The 25,335-nt window shown below is 33.1% G+C and overlaps 2 protein-coding genes across 6 annotated transcripts; both read left to right on the plus strand.

The window, feature by feature from the left end:
• Window positions 1–1,001: 1,001 nt before the first annotated feature.
• LOC106776353 (probable esterase KAI2) lies at window positions 1,002–3,789 on the plus strand. 2 transcript variants are annotated; one of them, XM_022775671.1, is made up of 3 exons: window positions 1,002–1,664; window positions 1,762–2,208; window positions 3,729–3,789. In XM_022775671.1, exons 1-3 carry the CDS (start codon window positions 1,297–1,299, stop codon window positions 3,772–3,774), a joined length of 861 nt encoding a protein of 286 aa, XP_022631392.1. In that variant the 5' UTR covers window positions 1,002–1,296; the 3' UTR covers window positions 3,775–3,789. The 2 variants fall into 2 exon arrangements, with proteins under 2 accessions (XP_022631392.1, XP_014519270.1); XM_014663784.2 differs by lacking the exon at window positions 3,729–3,789 and adding an exon at window positions 2,330–2,529 and having other exon boundaries at window positions 1,004–1,664.
• A 5,343-nt stretch (window positions 3,790–9,132) lies between these two features.
• On the plus strand, window positions 9,133–24,304 carry LOC106777671 (suppressor of RPS4-RLD 1). Of its 4 annotated transcripts, XM_014665360.2 has the most exons (24): window positions 9,133–9,602; window positions 9,728–9,837; window positions 10,119–10,783; window positions 10,856–10,900; window positions 11,058–11,159; window positions 11,248–11,328; window positions 11,840–11,906; window positions 12,223–12,323; window positions 12,445–12,552; window positions 13,102–13,172; window positions 13,303–13,359; window positions 13,767–13,875; window positions 13,953–14,033; window positions 15,167–15,253; window positions 15,540–15,746; window positions 18,193–18,530; window positions 18,620–18,706; window positions 18,776–18,875; window positions 21,581–21,672; window positions 21,750–21,788; window positions 21,900–21,990; window positions 23,282–23,379; window positions 23,498–23,807; window positions 23,960–24,304. In XM_014665360.2, exons 1-23 carry the CDS (start codon window positions 9,481–9,483, stop codon window positions 23,784–23,786), a joined length of 3,147 nt encoding a protein of 1,048 aa, XP_014520846.1. In that variant the 5' UTR covers window positions 9,133–9,480; the 3' UTR covers window positions 23,787–23,807; window positions 23,960–24,304. The 4 variants fall into 4 exon arrangements, 2 of the variants coding, with proteins under 2 accessions (XP_014520846.1, XP_014520847.1); XM_014665361.2 differs by lacking the exon at window positions 15,167–15,253; XR_002670026.1 differs by lacking the exons at window positions 21,900–21,990; window positions 23,282–23,379; window positions 23,498–23,807; window positions 23,960–24,304 and adding exons at window positions 20,925–20,976; window positions 21,131–21,219 and having other exon boundaries at window positions 21,750–21,773.
• The last annotated feature ends 1,031 nt before the right edge of the window (window positions 24,305–25,335 follow it).

Raw genomic sequence — 25,335 nt, forward strand, 5'->3', positions numbered from 1 at the left:
TTTTCGATAAAGAGTCGAAATAAAAAATATTTTAAATATATATTTTTAACGTATTTTTTTAAGAACCGAAACAAATTATTAAAATAATTTTAAGAATGCATATTTTATTTCTTATTCTTGAATTTATTTTTCAAAAGTCACCCAAAGAGAGTTGTTGTGATGGAGACTAAAATTTAGAACTTTTCTGAAATATGACCTGGAGTGACGAATTAAATGCATAACAATACGAACACACCATAATTGATGCTCATCCATAACAAATAACTAGAAATTCGACTATTTAATAAAACATCAAATCAATCCATCCATAAATAATTGGCGTGGATATCCTATCTACCACAAAATTTGATGGATTCTTTCGATAAAAATAATAACTAAAAAAAAAAAATATCTTCTATTTTTTTTAAAGACTTAAAAGTTTGTAAACAAGATAAACGTATATATTTTAAATTTTTAGAAAGGTAAAATTATGAAAAAACTTCACAGAATAATTTATTGGATTTTGGTAAATAATATATATATTATTAATTTAATTATATATATATATATATATATATATATATATATATATATATATATATATATTTACATCTTTGTAATAATAGATTAATGGGATGTTGATTCTTTAAAATTCAGATTGTACAGTTTGTTATTCCTTGCCTAGTTGGACCAGCATACTCATTTTAACATCTTGACTTGTTTGACTACTAGAGCTGTGCTTGTACAAACCACTTCTCTACATTTTAAAATTATTTATTTTGGTATTTATTATATATATTATCTGGAATTTTTCCAAGTCTCATTATTTAAGCTTAAAGTAACTAGAAAAAAAAGTCAAAATATCATGCATGTGACTAAAATAAATAATTTATAAATATAAGAATTAAAAAAGTTTGTTTAATATTTAAAATGATTATTTATCTATTTATGTTGAATTGAATTTGTTTTTTTCTCCCATTCCTAGTTTGTATTATCCTTTCCAAGGATAGGGTAGGAGTTATTTTTCCCTGTATTGGGGACAGAAAATACGTTGTCCACTTGATTTCTAATCTAGCGAACAACTAAAAATCCCGAATCTTCTTCTTTTCAGTGACCAATAAGATTGCACTGTACCTATTCCGGGTCAAGTTTTTGCGAGATATATTATTATTGTATATATATGCAGATGTGGTGAAATTGCTCCCAGTGGAAATCCGAATACATAAAGGGCGGCGAACCTTTGATCCCCAAAGTCGTGCTTTCACACGGTGGCCGGTAACTGAGCAAAACTGAAAACGGAGAGGAAGAAGTGACCGAATGGGGGTAGCGGCGGAAGCTCATAACGTTAAAATTTTGGGATCAGGCACCGAGTACATCGTTCTGGGTCATGGTTTCGGCACGGATCAATCTGTGTGGAAACACTTTGTACCTTATCTCGTCGACGATTACCGTGTCGTTCTCTACGATAACATGGGCGCCGGTACCACTAACCCTGAGTACTTCGATTTCGAGCGCTATTCCACCTTAGAAGGATACGCGTCTGATTTGCTTGCCATTTTAGAAGAGCTCCAAGTTGAATCTTGCATTTTCGTTGGCCACTCGGTTTCCGGAATGGTTGGTGCTATTGCTTCCATTGCTCGCCCCGATCTCTTCACCAAGCTCGTTATGGTCGGCGCTTCCCCAAGGTAATCGTGAATTAACAAACTCCACCCTTAAAAATACTAGTCACTGGACAAACAATAATTTATTCATACTGATTTTCAATTTCTCTCTCTTTTTCAGGTATTTGAACGACGTGGATTACTATGGAGGGTTTGAGCAGGAAGAGCTGAACCAGCTGTTCGATGCTATGGCGACGAATTACAAATCGTGGTGCAGCGGGTTCGCTCCGCTGGTTGTGGGCGGAGACTTGGAGTCCGTGGCGGTGCAGGAGTTTAGTCGAACGCTGTTCAACATGAGGCCGGACATAGGGCTGATGGTGTCGCGGACAATATTTCAAAGCGATATGAGACACATTCTGAATCTTGTGAGTGTCCCCTGCCACATCATCCAGGCGGAGAAAGACATGGCGGTTCCGGTGGTGATCTCGGAGTTCCTCCACCAAAACATCGGTGCTGAGTCCATCGTGGAAGTTATTCCCACCGAAGGCCATTTGCCGCAGTTAAGCTCGCCGGATATCGTTATTCCGGTGCTGCTCGAACACGTTCACCTTGAGATTGAGTCAAGAAGGTAAACACTTTGGTGATCCAGTTGATTCCGTTGGAAAGGAGAATCTGTGTGTGTATTTGTGCTTTGTTCTTTGTTCTTTGTGTCTTTTTTTTTTCACTTTGTTGTATATGCGAACCTACAGAGTTAGAGCGTAGAGGTAGCAACTCTGTAGTAGTGGGAATCAAATGTCCATTTCGCTGTGGTTCGTGGTGGGTTGACGATCTCTGAACAGCGAGAAAAAGAACAAGGGCAGTATGTCGTAAATGTCATTAGATGTTTTAAATCTAGGTTTAGTAACTCGTTTGTTTTTTTAATTATGAACAAATTCTGTTTTAGCTTTTATATTTAAAAGTATTTTCTTCATTGTTCATTTTATTTTATCTTTTCAATCTTTATTCGTGTTATTTTTATTTCGGTAAGTCCCTCAAAAATGTTTAGACATATATTGTAAAATAAAAATAAAAAATATTATAACTGTAATCAAATAGGCAGTTCAGTTTTTAATTTATGCATTTCCGATATATAGCTCGTAATTAGATAATGATATAAAAAGTCATACTAGCAGTGTTTTTTTTAACAGTGAAATTATTTAGATATTTAGACAGTTAAAAGAAAGAGGGAAGAAGCGAAAATATAAGAAAAGATAGAGAATATAAAAAAAAAAGAGTTAGTATTATATAAAATAATAAAACACGTGTAAATAAAATAACTCTTTCTATACAAAATAATTACGTTACCGAACAATTAAAACTTTAAATGGCAAGATAATCTGATTTTCTAAATAGAAGGACATATAAAGACAAAAGGAGCATTGACTAGCTGGGGTAACGTATTAAAGAAAAAGAAAAGAAACAAGATATTTTTTTTGTATGAACGCAAGTGACCCGTAATGATGACTATAGAAGAGGTTATAAGTCATACACGTGTACATAAATGAGATATAAAACTTTAGTAGCAATATAAAATAATGCTTTGCATGTGAAAAAAAGTCACGAGTTCTTACTTGACATCTTTTTAAACTCTTTTTTTTTCACTTTTTGGTAAGAGAAGTGTAAAGTCGCAATATTATCTTTTTGGAAGATCCACTTAATAAAATGTTGTCCAAAAGTTTTTAAATTGTTTAACTGTATCAATATTTCATATAGTTTTTATTATGTGTTAGGTGCTTTAATAACCTTTACAATCTTTTAGTATTTATTAAAATATATGTTATCTAGTGAAACTGTTTAACTAATTTTTTTTTTTTTTAATTTTACAATGAAAAATAATGTACATGTCTCTTTCGTTAGTTTAGGGATATTTCATAGGTATTAGTTATAGTGGTATTGTTGTATGTTTAATATTGAATTGTAGTAAATTTTTGAGTAAGAGTATATTGAAGTTTGGTAGTACTTAATTTATAGTGCACCATGTGTATCATATCTGCTGCGTAAACGAGCTCTTTATGATGATATGTCAAGGTAATAATTTATTCAGTTTAAATTTCCCTGACTTTCCAATCTGGATTATGTGGTTTTATGGTTTTGTTTTGCTTGCTCCAGATACACATGTTGTGCTGGTTACATGTGGAGAAAGCAAATTTCCTGAACTCTGCCTCGCTGCGGAGAGGTAGAATTGTCCAAACGGATAATCCGGCTCGATCCGGTCCGACCCATCACGGGTTAGTCATTTAGTGAGTCAACCCAATCCGACTCATTTATTAGTGAGTCAGAAAAACTTGAACCCGGCCCGACCCACTACGGGTTGGTGGGTAAACGGGTTGGCTCTGTGACACCCGGGCACTGACAAGGGCGGAGAGTGATCGCCGGTGCAAGAGGCATGGTGCAGGGGTACAGACAAGGAGCGGCTCCTGGCAGGCTTCCAGTGGAAGGAACACATGGACGAATCGAACATACACTGGAATTAGAGAGATCTAGAGACTGTATAGGTATGAGACTATACGGTTGAAGGATAGCTTAAAGGAATTGATTTGACTACTCATATCAACAAATGCATTTGTTTTTCGGTAGCCTAACCCATAAGAACTCCATGGTTAAGTTGTCGGAGCGTTACAAATGGTATCAGAGCCAAGTATCTCCCAGTACGGTGTGGTTCGAGGACGAACCAGACGGAAGCCGGTGGGCATGTGACACCCGGGCACTGACGAAGGCGGGGAGTGATCGCCGGTGCAAAAGTAAGTCCAATAGATAACAATTTTTTTATAGTGAATAACACAATAAGTCGAACAAACAATAAACTTCATTATAATATATTTTACCTGGTAAGTCTAATATTATATGAAAAAATAAATTTTAAGTCTAATTCAATCTTATAAAACTAACTTGTAATGTGAAATTTATATCTCTTTATACATTATAAACTCGTTTTATCTTTAAGTGATATGAGATTTCAAACATTCATGTTAAGCTATAGGCTATAGGGGATAGATACTTAATAACAGTAAAGAATTACTTAAATATATTAAAAATTTGTCTTTAGTGAATTTTAAGAGTTATAAGCGTATAATAAAAAACCAAAATTGATAAAATAATGAAAAGCCAAATTATAAATCTATATTTCATTATTATGATTTCTTCACATTTTATGTTTTCTTCTAAAATATTTAATTTTGTTTCTTCACCAATTCGTCCTCTACCCAACCAAGCATAGACATCAAATTGAATAAATTTTATTTTCATTATATTTTAAAAACAATTAACATAATTAAAATATTTGGTCAAATTAATTTCAATCATTATGTTTTCTCTTTGAAAAAAAGAATCCGAGTCAAATAGTTTTTAAAACAGACTCTTTAACATGAAATAACCTGTTTACTCAACAAGCAGAACTAACCAAGTAAGAAACTTTGTATTTTATATTTATTTATTTTAATAAATAACAATGAAACGTGGGTCCCTGAACTCGTGTCGTCTACACTTATAAATTTAAAATAAGATGGATCAAACAGACATAGATTATTAAATACACTTTCATCAAAGGATATAAATTAAGACAAGTCACTAACGTCAAAAAAGATGAATGTAATTAAAAGGGATTTTCAAAGCTAAGCCCTTAGCTTTATTTCAGTCGCTGTTGATGAATTGAAAATGACAAGAAAATTGGGCTTTGACATTAATGGTCTCAATAGTAATAGCCCGCAATTATGAAGTTTTTGCTATTAATGCACCTTCCTACTGCTACGTGTCTTACATTAACTGTCTCATAATTTTTTTATTTATTTTTTATTCCATGCGGGAACAAATACATTCGAGCTAAGAGTAGTTGGATTTGAATATATTTTAATTATTTTTTAAAATAGTTATTTCTTATTAATAATTTTCATTTAAATATTTTTAAGAATCAATTTTTCTAATTAAATTTAACAGTAGAATAATGACTTATAATGTGCATTTATAAAATCAAATTTATTCTTGACAAATAATTTTATTTAAATTTATAGTTTGTAGTAAAAAATATTTTTGAAAAAACTAATAGGATATATTTTAAGATTTTTTTTATTTGAGTCTATATTTTAAATAATAATAATTTTATTGTATAAAATAATTCATGAATATTTTTTAAATAAAATATCATATATTCATGAACCCAAACCCCTGTAGATAGAAGCAAGGGTAAAGAAAAAACACAAATTACAACTTAATAATTTTGTTGCAATAGTAAATTGTAGGTTTAATATCTATTTTGGTCTCTTGGTTGGTAGGATTTGTTCAAAGTTGTCCCATCTTTTTTCAATTGTTCAAAGTTATCTTATATTTTATAAAAAATGGTTTAAATTGATCCTTTTTGCGTATGGCGTTAGAAAACTAACGGAACTTGGTCAACCTGATCAATTTTTATTACGTGGCAACTGGTGTGACGTGTCTGATTTTTATTATGTGGCAACGTTACCAAGTTACTGGAAGATTCTACTTCAAACCAAGGAGGAGTACGACGCGAACCATCCTGCTAGCAAAATCAGGAAGAGTCTCATCTTCAAGGTCTTCCTCTTTCTTGTTGCTTGAATTTGCCCCCAAAATCCCATCCTTCAAACATTTGAAATGTCTTGACATGTGAAAACCAACATCGAGTACACCGTGGTGGCACCATTACCCGCCACTGCTTCAAACGACGACACCACGCTCTTCATCTGATTTCAGTAGTGCTTGTACCTTCTGTCGACCTTGGAGATAAATCAAAGCCAAAATAAAAATATGTAACAATTTAAATTTGAAAGTTACAGCTAGTTGGTTTCCATGGAATGAAATGATTCACCATGCATGCTGTAAGAATAAATGTTGCCAGGAAAAGGAAGATGGAAAAGGGGTTTGCATTGCAATGTAAATGAAAAGGAGTGAATATTGTCATGGGTTGAGAGCATAGCATTTAATGAAAGGGCTCATAGTGACTACTGAGTTAGTTTAGGAATCAAAATCGAAAGACCCTAATCCAATCAATCCACACACACCAACTCAAAAGTTAAGGAATTAGAACTACATACCCATTTCGTAATATCTGTTGCTGCTAAACACTCTCTGGTTTTCCAAAGAACCCTTCTGTGGGACCCGAGGGAACAAAATAAGGATGGTGGCTTATTTGTGAGGTGGCACAATTCTTATTCAAGATGCCATGGGTGAGAAGGTACCTATCATATGTTGTAACCTGCAAAAGATAATTAATTTTGTTGGCTTGAATGCAAATTAGGAGCATAAAGCCACTTTGCGTTCAAGCTACTTTGAATCTGCTGGACATTTGTGCCTTTGAACAGGTTGAGAAATTTCTGCAGCTAATAGCAACTTTCATTGGGGGATTGTGTCATGTAGGAAGAACGAGAGTGTCACCGACGGCGACACCAAACACAGTGCCGATGACTCTTCGATTGCACCGGGACGGCACGATGGCGGGTGTTGACGTCATTGGTTTTTGGGTGAAAAAGTAAACCCTAGATATTTTGAAATACTAGGTGCCACGTCAATCAGGCCACACAATTGCCACTTAATAAAAATTGGACAGGTTGGGCAAGTTTCGTTAGTTTTTTAACGTCGTAAGCAAAAAGGATCAATTTGAACTATTTTTTACAAAATATGGGATAACTTTGAACAACTAAAAAAGGGTAAGACAACTTTGAACAAACCCTACAAATCGAGAGACCAAAATACCTAAATTGTAGGTAAAATAGAGAAGATGGATGAGCAAAATAACCTAATATAAAGTATGATGTTAATGACGCTAAAACATGGGTTTTGTAAATGTGTTTGTTAGATTTGTGAATCATTTATGCGTATTTATTTGTTTTGATGTTTCTATATTATGTTTCACTCTTCAAAAAGCTAAACCTGACTTAAAAGAATTGTTTGAGTCCATATTTATTTGAAGAGCTTTGCAAACAGTATTTGATAATTAGTTTATTTATTTTTTTGTTAAAAATTTAATATTGACTAGATATAAAATTAATCTATAAATGTAAATTTCATTTTACAAATTAATTTTATGAGATTATATTAGTTTTAAAATTCACTTGTTAACAACTTTAACCATGAAAATATGATTTGGGTGTAAAAATGAAAATAATAATTAATTCAAGCTCATAAATAAATTAATTTAACTATATTTTTTTTAATATGTTATTTCAATATAAATTCAACACATAAGAAATTAATACTAACAATTTTTACTTGTATTATTGTTTATTATAAAATTAAATACTTATTAAAATTTCAATCAAGAAGTTTTCTTATGTAGGAATTATATCATATTCACTTGAGGAATTCATACAAACAAACAATAAGTTTTAATTGTTATTGACAGGCCTTTCAAATAGATTTATACACACCACAAATAAAATAAGAGTTCAATTAACACATAAAACTAACCAAAAACTAAAAAAAATGTTAAACTTTTCGATTCATATTCAAATTTAAATTTATACTTGTTATCACTATAAATATATTCATATATCAATTCTATTTTTTTTTTCAAATATTTAACATTTTTAATAACTTAACAACAATTATTTTCATCATTATATTTTATTTTGTTTCACCATTTTGTTTAATTTCACTTCATTTTTTAGAAGTTTTTTCTTTTAACAAACAACTTTCCATCCTAACTATCATTCAATTCGTTTCATATTCTCGTATTCATTTTATACTCAAATTACTTCATTTTTATCCCAACTTCAATTACAAATATTTTATTTTATCTATGTGCATTGTATACTTAACCTATAATCTAACACCATTTTAATTTCAAAATTAAAAATAATTTAAATATATATTTCTTTTTCAAGTTTTTGAAATGTGTTTTAAGAAACATAATTTCCATGATAAATATCTAACCATTTATACTTGTGTTTAACATTTTTATCTCCAGTTTATTTTGACATTTTATATAAGTCAACTATATAATTAAGAAAATACATCATTAGGTCTATTATTAATTTACCCACTTAACTTATTTGATATCTGTGCAAATTTAAGGTTTTTTTTTTTGTCATTTTAACTTTCGTAGCCAACGAACCATTTTAACCTCATTGTTATACTCCTTACCTTTTTTTTTTTCTGCGCCGATTTTTATGTAATTTTGGTATCGTATAATTATTTTGCTACTATCTATTGTAATAGAATTCAAAATTAAAATGACTTGAGATCTTTAAATTTTAATATATATTATTCACACTTATTGCATATATTTAATATATTTTACTGTTTAATATTGATTACATATATTAAATTTTAATATATTTCTCGTAATTAAATTTCAATTGCACATAATTACTGTTTAATATTGTGTTTTTGCTATGATTTTCTATAAAAATATAATCATTAATATTCAAATAACGAGTGAATATGATTATAGAACATTTTTATACACAATGTTAAAATAATATTCAAATTCCATCAAACTTATCCTGTGCCCTGCTTCCATGAACAGTCATAGAATCCGAATCCTAATAAACTTGGAAGTAATTAAAGCATCTAAAATTAGAATATTTTTTCCTAATCCTAAACCGCAAGCCCAGGCTAACAACTACAGGGCCGTGCTAGTGCCCGTGGCTTTGGACATCCTACACCTTTGGACATTCGTGCACCTCACGCGCCATGCACTTCGTCGGGTCATTCGAAATCCACTCCTATTGCTCCCTTTCTTCCTTGCCTCCTTGTTCCTCCAAATTTCTAAAGCTTCACATAGACCATTTTACCCTTGCGTGCTGCGTCTCCCACGCCAAGTTTATTTTTCATTGCAACCTGAAAGGAGAAACAACACACACAGGTTTCTTCTGTTTCTGATCTGAGTCATCGTTTCTCTTCTTTATCCATGACTTCTGCTACCTCTCAGCGAGTTCAGCTAGCTAGGCTCTGCAGCTCCAAGGACTGGTCTAGGGCCATTCGGATCCTCGATTCGATCGTTTCTCAGTCTGGTGCAATCCAAGACATTTGGTGCGTATACATACTCTTCTTCGCACCTCTCCGATTCTGTTTTTTTTTTCTTATCGCAATTACGATTAATTCTCCGTCGTGAATGATAATGTGAGATTCATTCCTGCTCTGGTGCTTGCTTTCAGTAACAGAGCCTTCTGTTACAGCCAACTGGAGCTGCACAAGCACGTAATTAAGGATTGCGACCGAGCGCTTCAGCTTGACCCTGCGCGTCTTCAAGCTTACATTCTCAAAGGTCTCCTGCTTATTAAATTCATTCAACATTTGATGCTTCTTTTAACTTTTTGTACCTTGGGAAGTTATTTGAATGCTTGTCAGAATAACAGAGTTAGTTGATGAATAAAATGTTAAGAACCACGTTGGAATTTGGAATTTTATTTTCACGGATTTATCATTTATTCGCGGTGCTTATGGATTATCATCAGGCGACCGTTTTGTTTGAATTTTACTAGAAAAGAGTCAAAGTGACCAATGCTTTTTCTTTTGAACTTAGCACCGGCTTATTCTGTCAACTAGGTCGTGCGGTTTCTGCTTTGGGAAGGAGAGCAGATGCTCTGTTAGTATGGGAGCAAGGTTATGAACACGCGCAGCATCAGTCTGCAGATTTGAAGCTGGTGCTAGAACTCGAAGAGCTTTTGACAACAGCAAAGCAAGGCAACAATGCATTGTGTGAAACCAATGGATCGCCCACGCCGCAATCCGAATCAGATGCTATGAGTAATGGGAACTTGACTGAATTTGGTGAGAATCAAGATAGGTTGAGTGCTCAAGCTGAATTACGTGATAATACAAGTGATAAATCTGCAATCTTGCCGAAGTCTGCTGATGATTTTGACTTAAGAAATGAATTTTGTAGTAAAGATAGAGAGTCTAATAAATCTGACAGCCAAGTAAATGGAAGCCCTGACATTATTGATAAATTGAGTTATAATTCTGAATCGTGCAATGACTCAAGTGACACATCAGAATCATGTGATAAAGATAAAGTACTTACCAGTAGGGGTGAGTCTAGTAGTGATTCGAGTGAAATTGCGGAAATTCTTAGAAAGCCAAGTAGTAAGTTTATTTTTCCCCATGAAAAAAATGGTGATGCAAGGAAGCATAAGAAGTTCTGTGTTGCTCGGATTTCAAGGACTAAGTCTATAAGTGTAGATTTTGGGCTCTCACGAGGAATAGCGGAGGTTTGTTTACACAACTGCTGTGTTGCTGTATTTATTTGTTTGATAGCATATTGATTTTGTGATCTTTTGCAGGTTAATGAAGGAAAATATGCTCATGCCATAACCATTTTTGATCAGGTTAGTGCTTCCATTGGGATATTGGTGGTGTTTCCTTTTATGATATTTACTTGTTAGAGATACTCGTGTTTCCTTTTCTGATGTCTAGTTGTTATCTTATCCTCCTTTTCCTGTATTATCAATGACAAACTCTGTCTTGTCTTCATCATGTACTCAGATTCTGAAAGAGGAACCGGCATATCCTGAAGCACTGATAGGTAGAGGGACGGCATACGCATTCAAGAGAGAACTTGATGCTGCTATTGATGATTTTTCAAAGGTATTTAAATTTGAACTAACTTTCTGAAAGGTGCATTGAGATGTGGGTATCTCCTCTATTTATAAGTAGTTCCACATGTATGTCTTAGGCTATACAATTCAATCCATCAGCGGGTGAGGCATGGAAGAGGAGAGGTCAAGCTCGGGCAGCCTTGGGGGAGTTTGTTGAGGTGGGGTGGCTTACTCGATCTTTGTATTTGTTAATTTTTTGAAGTTTACCCAATTCGCATTGCTGATTGGAATTCATTTATTTATTTTTTAACCTGGGTATTTTAGTTAATCAATGCTTCATGTTAGGTATGGCCCATTGACACCCACCCTTAATGAAATGGATCTCTTCTGGTACAGAAAATTAAATGATCTTGAAATCTGGTTTTTACTTATGTTTGATTTAACTTATTTTAACTAAGGAGTAGAAACTTGATTTGGTTTAGGCATTAACACTTGGGTCAAATATTTATTTGTTAAGCTAAACTAGTGCAGTTGTCAAGACTTATGTAGAGTCATGTTAAGGCACTGTTTGACTAGTGATCTTATTATATATATCTTTGAAAAGAAGGTGATTGAAATTTTCAGTTACTTAAGTAAGATCTCGCTTGAATCACTTTTTATTATAAATGATTTTCTTGCACAGATAACAATTCATAATGTGACATTGACTACTGCTTCTGGACATCTCAGGCTATTGAAGATTTGACTAAGGCATTAGAGTTTGAAACCAATTCAGCAGATATTTTACATGAGAGAGGTATCTTTTTTTTACAGTCTTTTTCATTTTGTTATTTGGCTAACTGGTTGATTCTGGAATAATTATTTGTGCTTCCTTCTATAATGATGGTTCATTTGTGCATCTTGTGGTAGCTCCTTGAAGTCTAGACAGAGATTTCGTTAGTTTCATGTGAAATGAATATATTATTCCTTTGTAATAATTATGTCCTGTCTACTGTTAATTTCAAGTTGAAGTTTGATTATAAATTATTGCTGTGATAATGTTGATTTTTATTTCTGTTGAGTAATGCTACTTATATATGTCTCATGTAAGTTTTTCATAAAATTCAATGTAGGAATTGTCAATTTCAAATTTAAAGAGTTTAATGCTGCTGTTGAAGACCTTTCAGCCTGTGTGGAACTAGACAGGGATAATAAGTCTGCCTACACATATTTGGTGGGTCCCAAGTCTTAGCATTTTAGTCCTCATTGATTATGAGCCCTTTATGTTGGGTTTCTCACATGTCACATGAAAATATATCTTTATTATTTTTCTGAGTAAACACTTTCTTTTACAGGGTTTAGCATTATCTTCAATTGGTGAATATAAGAAAGCTGAGGATGCACATCTAAAATCACTTCAAATTGATAGAAATTTTCTTGAAGCATGGGCACACCTGACTCAGGTATCTATCAACCTTATTGTAATGATAGATTGTTGGAACATTTAGTTATTAACTTAGCTGAAAGCTTTTTCTGAAAATCCTGAGTCATCTGTGTGCATATTATTTTTTGGTTTGAAATGTAATCTATTGCATCAATGGATGCTCTCTGTTCTCTAATAGTATCTTTCCTCACTTCTTTCATTCATAACATTTCTGTCTCGTATACTACTAACTCATTCTACTTGAATTAAAGTTTCCATTTAATGTCAGCTAAGTAACTTAGTTTACATTTGCATTTTTCCTTTAGTAACTTATAGGTTTAACTCTACAAAATACGTTTCGTCTTTCATGCCTTTTAATGGTGGCTTTTCTGTTTGATGACTTTGTTACTAACCCTGTTCTGAATGTGTGATTTTGGTAGTTGATTAGGATCTATCAGTGTGTGATTTCTAAAATTATCTATTAACTATGGGACACAGATTTTGGCCTTTCATTTTATGTCATAGGAAAAGCTTTTATTTTAAATTATTTTGGCTGCTAGATTTATTCTGAAAATGAGGTTTTTGGCAGTTCTATCAAGATATATCGAAGCCAACAAAAGCTCAAGAATGTCTAAGTCAGATGTTGCAAATTGATGGAAGGTAATTTTTGTTAATGAAATTGTATCATTGGCATCACAGGCATTTTAGCTGGTAACTGGTTTATAAAGTTTGAAGTACTTTATGCCTGTTTGCTCTTTATCTGCAGCTGATTACTTGTGTTGTATGTTAGGTTCTCCAGAGCTCATCATTTGCGTGGCCTGTTGTTCCATGCAATGGGACAACATAGGTATGTAAACAACCTTAACTGCTGTTTAATTGGAGATTGAATATTTAATTGAGATAACTGTACCTTGTAAGCTTTCGATAGTATTACGATTGGGGCCATGAATTCAAGTAACACACTTTGAGATATAGTGGCAGACCTACAGGTAGTTATTGAAGAAAATATGGTGGTAGAAGTTGGAAATATGATGAAATCTGATAGGAAGAACTAAACTACTCAAAAATACATAAAATCTATAACTAAAAGACAATAAAAGATAACATTGATATTTTTTTCTCCCCTCTCTATTGGTAAGAAGACTACCTTTGTATAACCTAAAAGCATGCCATCCATCAATTAAATTATGACCCTACAAGTGTCATCATTTAATTTATCTTATTTCTGACTTAAATTGGGTTTGATTGTGACAGGAAGGCGATCAATGATTTGTCAATGGGTTTGAGCGTTGATGGTGCCAATGTTGAGTGTTTATATTTGCGAGCTTCATGCTATCATGCTCTTGGACAATACAAAGAGGCGGTAAAGTTTTACTCTTAATTTTTTGGGAGAAATACTGATTCACATTTGTCACTCGGCAACTTCATTTATGATCCCAGGTCAAGGATTATGATGCTGCTCTGGATTTGGAATTGGACTCAATGGATAAGTTTGTGCTTCAGTGCCTTGCCTTCTACCAGGTTTGTATATTGTAAAATATTATATTTGTACACCTTCTGTTTTTCCCCTTAATTCTATTTTATTTATGAAAAGGAAAACTAGTTCATTTCTTCTTCGCGAAAATGTCATCTGACAAAGCTGGAGCTGTTAGAAATAAAAGATAAAACAAAATCTGATTAAATACAAAGGCAGAATATTAGTGTTTAGCATAAAATACACAATATTTATAAAAAAAATAACGCATGATAGAAAAATATTAGAGTAAGAGATTAAAAACAACCTAGGTAGAATACTGTACTTAGAGAAAAAGTGTACCCCTGGTTGAAAGGCCTATATGTGCACCTCTCTTTAGATATAACAAACTGTTAGATTATTTGAGTACAATGAAGGATCTTCTAACCTCACGAACACCAATGTTCTTTGAAAGAGTATAAAATATCTAAATAATTTAGAAGAAAAAACTGGCAATGATTTTTTAAGTGAATGAATATGTTGTATGCGCCTTTTCTCCTTAATGGAATGCGTTTTATATAGGCAAAGGAAGTGCACCGGTAAAACTGCAGGTGCGGCACTAAAAAATAAAATATATTGTTCCGATTCTAAAGCTTATAATGTTAAAAAGAATAACAAAATGTCCATTAACTTTTTTTTTAAACGTTTAAATTGTAACAATCTAACAACGTGCTGGGAATAACTATCCTATATATTTTGAGTTAAAGAGTTACATATTAAGAAACTGTTTTAATATAATATAGTTAATTAATACTTTAATTTTTATCATTAAAATGAAAATATTTTACCAACAATTAATGGAGTGGTAAATTTTCAAAGTGAGGGACCCATGCCTTTCAACATACAAACTGAGAGCTTACTAACGTCAACTTACAAAGTTGCTTTAACATTTTTTTACATGCTTCCTCTTTTGCTTTAGTTCTTGTTGCTTAGATTTCATGTGAAGCCTTCATTGAGAAACACTTGCCAGACTTGCTTTCTTGTAATTATTATGATACATTTATTGACTAATTTTTACATTCGTTTTGGGCATTATGGGAATGAACTTATGTACTGATTATTTAATGTTAACATCTTCCTTTAATTTTTATTTGAGGCTTAGTGGTATAATGAGCATCAAACTCTTTTTTCCCTTTCGCAGAAAGAGATTGCTCTTTACACTGCTTCAAAATTTAACGGTGAGTTTTGCTGGTTTGACATTGATGGGGATATTGATCCTCTTTTTAAGGTAAAGTTATGGAAGTTATTCCTCCTTTGATAATTTTCATCTCTTAATTTGGCTGAAATAAATTTTTTATGGGATAGGATTACTATTTTGAACTAAATAATTACAAATAATGTTACTATCGTCATGCTCGTCAAATGTCAGAAAACTTGTAAATCTTACTTATTTGCACATAAATAAGTTTCTGTGTTGGTGTCAAAAGTGTATGAACTTTTACTTCTATGTTGTAGATGTGTTTCGTATTGCTTAGATTCTAATTTCTATGATATTATGTCTTTGTTATATTCAGGAGTACTGGTGCAAGAGGTTACATCCCAAGAATGTATGTGAAAAGGTTTACCGCCAACCTCCTTTGCGCGAGTCTTTAAGAAAGGGAAAGCTTAGAAAGCAAGAATTAGTTCTTACAAAGCAGAAGGGTGCTCTTATACAGGCTGCAGACTTCATTGGCAAGAAAATCCAATATGATTGTCCTGGTTTCCTACCTAACAGGCGTCAGGTAGAGTGACTTTTTTATATGTTAATGTCTCTATATCGGGGCTTATTAATTTTACACATTTTGTACTGTGGGTGGTACTTATACTTTTGCAGCCCTTTTTTTGAACAAATAGATTTGTACTTTTTGTCTGTGTCTGAATGTAGTTAGGATGGACCTTTGGTTTTAGTAGATAACTTCTCTTTGATTCGATAGTTGCTGCAGAGAGGTGCATGTGACAAATCCAGTAATCATTGAGTATATCATGTAATGGAATTGTCTGTTATTGTAGATACTATTCTTTTATCTTTTCCTTACTTTAGGACTAATCTTTTATTTGGGATTTGAGTCGTGGTCAGGTTTGAATATAAATTCATGGGGTTGAGCACAAAATTTTTCAGGCAATTACAGATATTCTGAGAGTTCAAGTGATATCAAATTATAGAAGAAAATAATGAAAATTTGTAAAATGGATTTTCTATGTTAATTTTTCATTTACGTAATTTTTACAGCTTCTTGTGGCCTTTTTCTTTGATGTCGATCTCTGTATTATTATACACAAGTAAAGACATTCTGAGAAAACTGAGGATCGAACAAAAGTAATAACATATTACAATGACTTCCCTTAAGTGGGTGCATGATAAAAGAGAGCAAACATGTATTAGAAACTTATAATATCAAAAAGCAATCAAATTCAAGAAACAAGTATGAATCTCATCTTCACTTTTTTCTGTGCAATTAAATGTCGCAAGAAGTTTGAACGAATGATTCTATGCACCGTAGAACTTCAAAGACAAACACAAGAATATAACAATTGAACTAAAACAATTAACAAAAGACAATGCTGAGTTAGAATAAGAAACAAAATGGCAGAAGTTTAGAAGAACTAGAAGAAGAAATGAAATTGACAAAAAGTAGTAAAAGGAAAGGGTGGAGAAGACTTAAGGAGATGGAGAAGAGTTGAGTGCCATTTGAAGGAAGAGAGTTCTTCATCTCCATAATAAGTTTCACATAGAATCGCCGTTTGACTCCTAGGAGGTCAAAGATAAGACTCAAAGTACAAGATCACTGTTACAAGTATCTCACAAATTCAATATCTCATATATGACTAAAGTTTCTATGTAGGAGGGACTGATTGTTTATAGTCATCCATGGCCAAGACTTGGCCAAATATTTCAAAGAATTAAGGAGGGAAAACTCATTTTTAATTTTAAATCTAGATCTAGATAAGGGTAGGATTAACTTCATATTTTGTGTGTCTGTGTCGCACTTTCTGTGCTAGTGTCATACCTGCCATGCTTAGCTCACTGCTTTCTTGCAATGTATTCTTTTTTGCCGAGAATTTCATGGGCTCATATTGGGCATGATTGTTGCTATTTGTTCCTTGCGTGGCTTTCTTCAAAATGCCGCAACCCCAGTACATTTTGGGCTTGATAGGCTCAGTTACAACATAAGCTAAAAAAAAAAAAATACTATTTGCACCTATTTACCAATGAAAGAAAATACAATGAAAGTAAATTCTACTCTAGAACTACAATTTACAAACAAACATTATTATTTATTAAAGCTAGTAAAGATCATTCTCATCTAGGCATTCATTAGTACATTTGTAATGTAACAAGGAGGATAATGTCATGTTTTTAAAATAAAGGAGAGGGTTGTTTGGAATTTAAAAACAAAAACTCGGGTGACAGTGCATTAGAAGAAAACCTTGGGGGTGTTAGTATAATTTACTCCTAGAATTAAGATTTAGACTGCACGATGGAGAGCACAAATCTGGTTTGATGAAAAATTATTGTTTCAGATTTTCATACTATACAAGCATCTGGATAAGAAATCATGACAACCAGTGTCTTGATTTTCTTTCCGGTGGTTACTACCACTTGCATTTTACTATCTATAATTCTTTATTGAAATTGACATGGTTAAAGGATGCTACTTTCTAGTTGAAAGACAATAACTGACTTCAAAACAGGTTTTTTTTCACCCAATAAATTGCTAAAAAGGTAAACGAAATTTATACTTTTTCATGAAGTAAAAGATCATGTGATTGTCCTGTAGCTATTTTTTGTTGGCCGTCAATGCCAAATGATCCCAGAACTATGGATTATATAATATCTTTGTAGAGTATATTTTTAGGTTTTTATTGCCGAAGGATCACTTACATTAGGATTAGTAAACAATTTATAAAAAAGAAAAATTGGTAGGAATCATACTTATGAATGCTGCTGTTGTGTCTTCAACTTAACACATTCTCCATTTCTGCTTCTTTAGGTTTTTTAATATGTATAATATTTTCAGTACTGCAGGAAATTTCAGTACTTGATTCTAAGTATCCATACCTTATTACTTTTCATGTCTGAACTTAAAGGCAACTTGTAGCCAATCCCTGTTGTCATTATATTCATATTTTTAACCTTTCTATCTTATGTCTTTATCTCTAATTCTGTTATATTTCCTTATTTATCAGCATCGTATGGCAGGATTTGCTGCTATTGAAATTGCTCAGAAGGTCTCTAAGGCTTGGCGTGCCCTTCAAACGGAATGGAAATATTCTAATAAAAACAACTCAAACTCAAAGAATGGCAGAAGGGCAAGGAGAAGGGAAAGAATTAATATGCCCAGTCAGAATAGGGGAGGTGCGGGTTGTAGCACAAGTAGTACCTCCGAAACATCTCCTTCACATGGCATTGTAGATGATAGATCATCCAGCTGTTCAATATCATGGCAAGATATTTATTCAATAGCTGTTAGATGGAGACAAATTTCTGAGCCTTGTGACCCTGTTGTGTGGGTGAACAAGCTAAGGTATTTCATCTTTGGGCTATAAGTATTCTTGCAGACCATGTTGTTAATGCTTCCCACGTTTTGGGTTTTACGGTTTCTGTGCACTGCAGTGAAGAGTTTAATTCTGGGTTTGGTTCTCACACACCCATGATCCTGGGACAAGCCAAAGTTGTGCGTTACTTTCCTAACTGTGAAAGGTAAATAGACCCTGCTTAAGTTCAGTATTGGCAGACTGGGTTTTGGCTCATTCTTTTTATACATCACAGGACTTTAAATATTGCGAAGACTGTCATAAAAGAGAAATCACATGTCTACAGCAAGACAGATCATATCATTCGTCTCTCCAAAGATGGGAAATTGGATGAGGTGACTTGTGTATTGTTGATTTAGATCTGATGCTTGTTTCTTGTTACTTGATTTACTACGCAAGAGGCCTCAGCCTTGACTTGTAACCCAATTGGTTGCTTTGGAAAACTGTTGCTTTCTTTGCTCAAGTTAGTAAGGGCTGTAATGTGCTTCTTATGCTATTTGTTTTGCCTAGTCATACTTTAAAGTTCACACTTGTAGGTTGTATGTTATTTTTTGTGTATTTTTGTTGTATATTAAAGAACATGGAATGCAGGAGAATAATTTATTATCAATCAACAGCATAATTTATACAGTGAGGGAATAAAGGAAAATAACTCCTATTTAGTGCCTAAAAATCTGCTATACGTACAGCATATCAGACAGTTTCCAGCAGATATCATAAAACATTCGAGTCCAAAAAACTAGCAACAACTTCAAAATTCAGCTTCAAGAGTCGTCCAGTCAATGTTCCTCCTGACTCTGAAACTGCATAGACTAAGCCTCTGCCTCAAGAATTCATACCTAGCTTTAGGAAGTACCCTTGTTAGGATATAAGTACTTTATTTTTTCCTGTTTTGCAGTAAATTAATTTCATTTCTCCTTCCCTCTGGCTCCCCAATAGAAAATAGAGTTTTTTATGGTGTTTTGTTTTGCCATGGAAAACTGGATTACTAGCAGTTGAACTTGCAGCTTAATTATCCACAAATATCTCTGTGCTGTCCTTTTGTTTCATACGCAAATCTGTCATGAGCTTTTTGATCTGAAGAGCATGACTAACAGCAGCAGCATCCACATATTCTGCTTCTCTTGTGAATTGAACTATGATTTCTGTCCTCTTTGAATGCCATGAAAAAACCCTTAACCAAAACTAAAATGATAACCTAAAGTACTTTTCATATTATCAGCACATCCAACACAATCACTATCAAAGTAGCCAAGAAGACTGAAATTTTCAAAACAATGATATCTTGTTCCAAAAATATGAAGTGAGACTATAGGTGGTCTAATAGCGACCAAATAGTGAGTAACATAATAAGTCCAATAAATTTCGCTAGGATATGTTTTAATACTATCTTAGAAGCAGACTATAATCATAATTCAACCTTACAAAACCAACTATTATAACTTAATCATATCTCTAGTCAATATGGAATATCCAACAATAACAAGCTTATTGTATGCAAGATGTTAGGCTTTCTTGTGCTTAAATGCATTAGGTGGTTTATAAGGCTCCTGTGTAGCTTTTCATCCACATTTTCAGCTTCGTCTTCCTTGCAAAAAGCGCTCCTTTTGATTTATTGGAGTTGCAGCTAGTTTGCTCCCTTCCATGTTAAACTTTTTGAAAACTTCAGTTGCACATTTTTCTTTGATAAAAGGTTATTTTATTCTGTTTTTGATTGACCTGCATACCAAGATAAAATGTCATCCTTAAGATCTCTCATTTTAAAAACTCCTTTCACTTCTTCCTTGAAGTTATTGATATGCTCATTGCTACTCTCTGAAACTAAAGATCTTCAACATATAGAGATACTTCAAGTACTTCACCATCAATTTGACATATACAGTTGATTCACTCAAACTTTTTTAAAGCCTAAGTTCACCAAGTGAGCATGAATTCAGCTATACCATGATGACAATGTCTGTTTTAAACCATACAAAGCTTTCTTTAGTCTATACACTTTCTCCTCTTGCCCTTGAACAACAAACCCTTCAGGTTGCTAAACAAAAATTTCTTCCTCCAAGTATCATTCGAAAGTTGATTTCACATTTATTTCATGCATAATCCAGCACTTTTGAGCAGCAATAGAAAACTACATTCTCACGGCTTCCAGCCTGGAAACTGGGGCAAAAGTATCAGAAAAATCAACTCTAAACACCTTATATCTATTGACAACAAGTCTTTTCATTTGTTTGCCTATAGAATCATCTGGATTGAGTTTTGTTCCATAAACTCATTTAACACCAATAGCTTTCTTGTGGTGAGGTCTGCCCACCAGCACCCCTGTTTGATTTCTTGGAACATTTTGAGCTCCTTCTTCATTATATTTATCCTTTTCCGGTGTTCAGCTGCAGCTTTTTTATATCCGTCAGGCTCCTTGACATCAACATTGCACCTTCGGTAGGTGCCTCAAAGTGATCTAGTTTCTTATGAGTTCTTCGTCAACATCTTCATTCTCCTCCTGAAGTTCAAGCTCCTTGGCATCTTCCTAGTTCCAACTCTCTGATTCCAAAAATTTCACATCCTTAACATCTACTTTGTTGCTTTGTCGTAGGTAGATTCTATAGGCCTTGGAAGTTGAGCTAAAGCCTTCAAAAATTTCAGGATCTGCGTTCTTATCCAATTTGCCCCTCTTTATTGGAGGTATGTAAGGCAACCAAATGTCTTCAGTTTTGTTAGCCTTGGCTTGTAGTTGTGCCATGCTTCAAATGGAGTCTTCTCTGGCAAAGCTTTTGCTGGCACTCCAAGTCTTCTTAATTAACTGATAGAATTGGACTTCCCTTCTAATTTTTTAAAGCTTAAGGATTTCTAAATATTTATTAATCTTTGAAGATAAATGCTTCATAACTCTCTTTCTTGTGACTTGTGATTGTTACCAATTATTAAATCTTAATGACTGTCTGTGGTTGATGTTAGATGTTCCTTTTATTAAATGTAGTTTGAATAATAATAAAGTAGTTTAGCCTTTTTGATGAAAATGGAGACTTCAATATTTGATTTGCAGGTCACGCATGCCAATTCTATCTCTGATCTTTATAATGCTATTGGTGAGGATTTCTGGTCATCTACGTGGTGTAACAGTGCTGCATTTGAAGGGTAAGTGTGCAAGGTGCAGATGGTACCTGGGAACATATAATTTATAGAATACTTATTTCTGGATGTTAATGCTTCAGGAAACAACTTGAGGGAACAAGAATAACACTTGTTAAAACGTAAGCTTGATACAGTTAAAATTTTAGTTATTTTCTTTCCCATTTTCCTTTCTTTTTTTGTTTCTTAACTGTTCATATCTACTTTATTGCGGGAATGGTGAATATTTTCAGGGGGGAGCATGGTTTTGACTTTGCAATTAGAACACCTTGTACACCCGCTAGATGGGAGGATTATGATGCAGAAATGGCAATGGCATGGGAAGTACGTTATAGTTATAACTATACCAAACAACTTTGATTATATTTTATTTAGCCAATATATATATATATATATATATATGGGGCTTCTTTATGTGGATTGTTTCTAATACCGGTCGTGGAAGAAATCCAGTTATTCAATTCCAAAATCAATGTTTGTCAAAAAAAATTGTTTGGTAAAGACAATTTTTTGTTGGGGTGTTGTTTGGTCAGTCTTGGACGGGGGCATCCTTGGCTTAGATTCGGCCTAGGTGTCCTCAGCTCAACTTTGGTTGGAGCATCTGGTTGGGACATCTTCAGCCTGGGCCTGTACATCATTGGCCTTAGTTACCTATTACAGGTCCCTTTTTAAGCTTAAGTATGGCCTATTTAAAAGTCTGATATGACCTAAAATCCTGTTTACGTGGCCTAATTTATAGGAAGACCTACAAACAAGTCAATAAACCTAACTAGGTCAGCGAGCCTTAAAAGGGCAATGGGTCTTGTTTATCACCAATTGTTTTTGTTTTTGGAAGACTAATATTTATAGAAAAGAAAAAATTTCAGCAAGTAATAAGACAGTATATTACAAATACGTAGGTGTTCATATTGCCATATGATAAAAAAAAAGTCAGGAAAATATTTATAAGTAAAAACAATTTTGCAGTAAGAAAAAATAATACAAAAAAAGGGAAAAACTTCAATTAGTCCACTGTTATTAGACACTGTAAATGCTCACTCCCTCAAAATCAATAATTTAATTTTGAGAGATATCTTAATTATTTAGTAAATAAAAATAACAACTAAATTTGTTCAAATAAAACAAAATTTATTATATAAATAGCCTTGGTTTTAATGCCAATTGTATCCAAATTAAATGGGTGTGGATTTAATCAAATATAAATTCATGCACACCCCTAGCTCCTGTAAAGGATGTCTGTTTTAGTCTTTACCAAGGATTCATGTTTCTTTTATCATTAAAAGGTGGTTCCAAAAGGCTACTTTAACACATATAGATCTCCACATTGGAGAGATGTTGTCCACTTTGTGTCAAGCCTTCACGGATTAGTACTGTCTCAAAAGGCCTTTTATCAATAAAAGTATCTTATATCTACATCAACTCATGTCCATTTCTTGTTTTATCTTATATAGGACTTTTTTTGTATCCTAAAAGATGCTTTCACTGGAATTGTTTATAAATCTGCTGACACTATGTTTCATTATTTAAAGTCTTACATGAATACCTGTTTATTTATTTTTCAAGTTACTAGATGAATTCTGACAATTTACCTTGTATCCATCTCGATATCTTTCAGGCTCTCTGCAATGCTTACTGTGGTGAACATTATGGGTCTATTGATTTTGATGCGCTCGCAAATGTGAGAGATGCAATTTTAAGGATGACATATTATTGGTAGGGCCTTGTAGAAATACATAGCTTGTCTAGCCTCTTGTCACGTTTGAAGCCACAATGTAAATCTTTTTCTTCTATCTTTGGTCCAAGTCATTCCGTAAATTTATTCCTCTTTCAGGTATAACTTTATGCCACTGTCCAGAGGATCTGCCGTAGTCGGATTCGCAGTCATGCTGGGTTTGTTCCTTGCTGCTAATATGGAGTTCACAGGAAGCATCCCACAAGGTTTTCAGGTTGATTGGGAAGCCATTTTGAGCTTGGATCCAAATTCCTTTGTGGATTCTGTCAAAAGTTGGCTATACCCATCTCTGAAGGTAACTACCTCATGGAAAGACTATCATGACGTAGCATCAACGTTTGCAACAACAGGGTCGGTTGTTGCTGCCTTGAGCTCTTCTGATGATTGAACTCCTTGAAATAACGGCCAGGTGAGTGAATGGCTCTGTTTTTCAATTTCTTTTTTTCTTAAATTTCTGGTCTTGTCCTGTAGTGTTTATAAACAATTACCCAATATACAGTATAGTCTATTCAGTATCTCTGTAAAAGCAAATTCAATACAGTATTACGTGTTTTTTTGTAGGTTTCTGCATGTTTCGCCTATCTACTACATTGCTGCTGGTTTTTCACAAGCTTCTGAAAATGCAGCATAACTATTGATTAAAAGCTGACCCTTACTAACTGATCTTCCTGTTGAGGCTCAATCTTTGTGCCGCATTTTAAATTGTAATAATATATGTTAGCCTTTGTACAATCTTGTAAATTATGGCATTGGATGATTAAATCACCATTTATCTTTTCATTCTAATATCCACTATGTGGCTGCCCAGCCCATATAAGAAAACAGATTCGAGACGAAAAGTTTGCTTATACGTTCGTTATTAAATTGGTCTACGGAGAATGAGGTAATATTAAACAATTTAAGCGAGAATGGAGTATTACATTCTTATCATTTTCTAAACACTCCTAGTCATAACTTCATTTCCTGATTTATTGTTAATGTTAAGGCATGGTTCGGTGGAAAGACTTGATTCCCTGGTAGATTACTTATGACAACATGGCCAAGAAATATTTATAGCTATTTACCATGCTTTATATTTTTAAAAATTGTAAGGACGAGAGTGTCTATGTTTGTGTTTCTATAAGGTGGAGGTAGAATAGAGAGTAAAAGAGATGAGAAATATAAATAAAGTGGTTCGGTTGGCGTGGCTAACATTGATAAAAGGTTTTGTGCTAGTAGCTACTGAGCTCTTATGCAAAACATTAGCATAATTTTATTGATATAATGCGGTATTATTCTTGTGAGTTATGGGGTTGTATAAAAATTAGTGGTTTGATTTTTTTTTAAGAATATAAATTCTCTTCATGATTAAGAAAATACAAAAAAGAAAAATAAAATGATGAGATAGACTAAATGAGGTCCACATTCTGAACCATCGATGAGTGTTTTTAGTTTCTTTAGTCCAGAACTTAATACATAATAATGTTCAATAAAAATTTAAATTCTACTGCAAAAAAAATATATTTAAAAAAGGTAAAGCATGCCTGTAACTGAATGATGGGTAAATTAAAGTATGATGTGAATTGACAATCTTCTAAATAAATGAAACGAGAAAAGATAATAAATCAAAAAGAAATATTTAATAATAAATCCAAAATAAATGCCAAATAATACATGTTTTTCTAAAAAAATGAATTTTTTATGAATATATATTTTATATTAAAAAGTTGAAAATTCTAACATGTAACAACATTAAAAAAATGGTTATAGAAAAAAAAAAGAGAGTTATATGCAAACACCTGACTCCAACGTATTTGGAGATAGAGTTGAACTTAATAAATATTTTTTTTAGAGAAAAAGTGCAGCACGAAAATTTACCATGAGGTCAGAATTTTAACATTTTATAAAAAGAAAAAAAAAAGTTGCATGCAAACCTGACTTAAATAGAGAAGAAAATG

Source organism: Vigna radiata, chromosome 11 (genome assembly GCF_000741045.1).
Source record: "Vigna radiata var. radiata cultivar VC1973A chromosome 11, Vradiata_ver6, whole genome shotgun sequence".
Taxonomy (NCBI): Eukaryota; Viridiplantae; Streptophyta; class Magnoliopsida; order Fabales; family Fabaceae; genus Vigna; species Vigna radiata.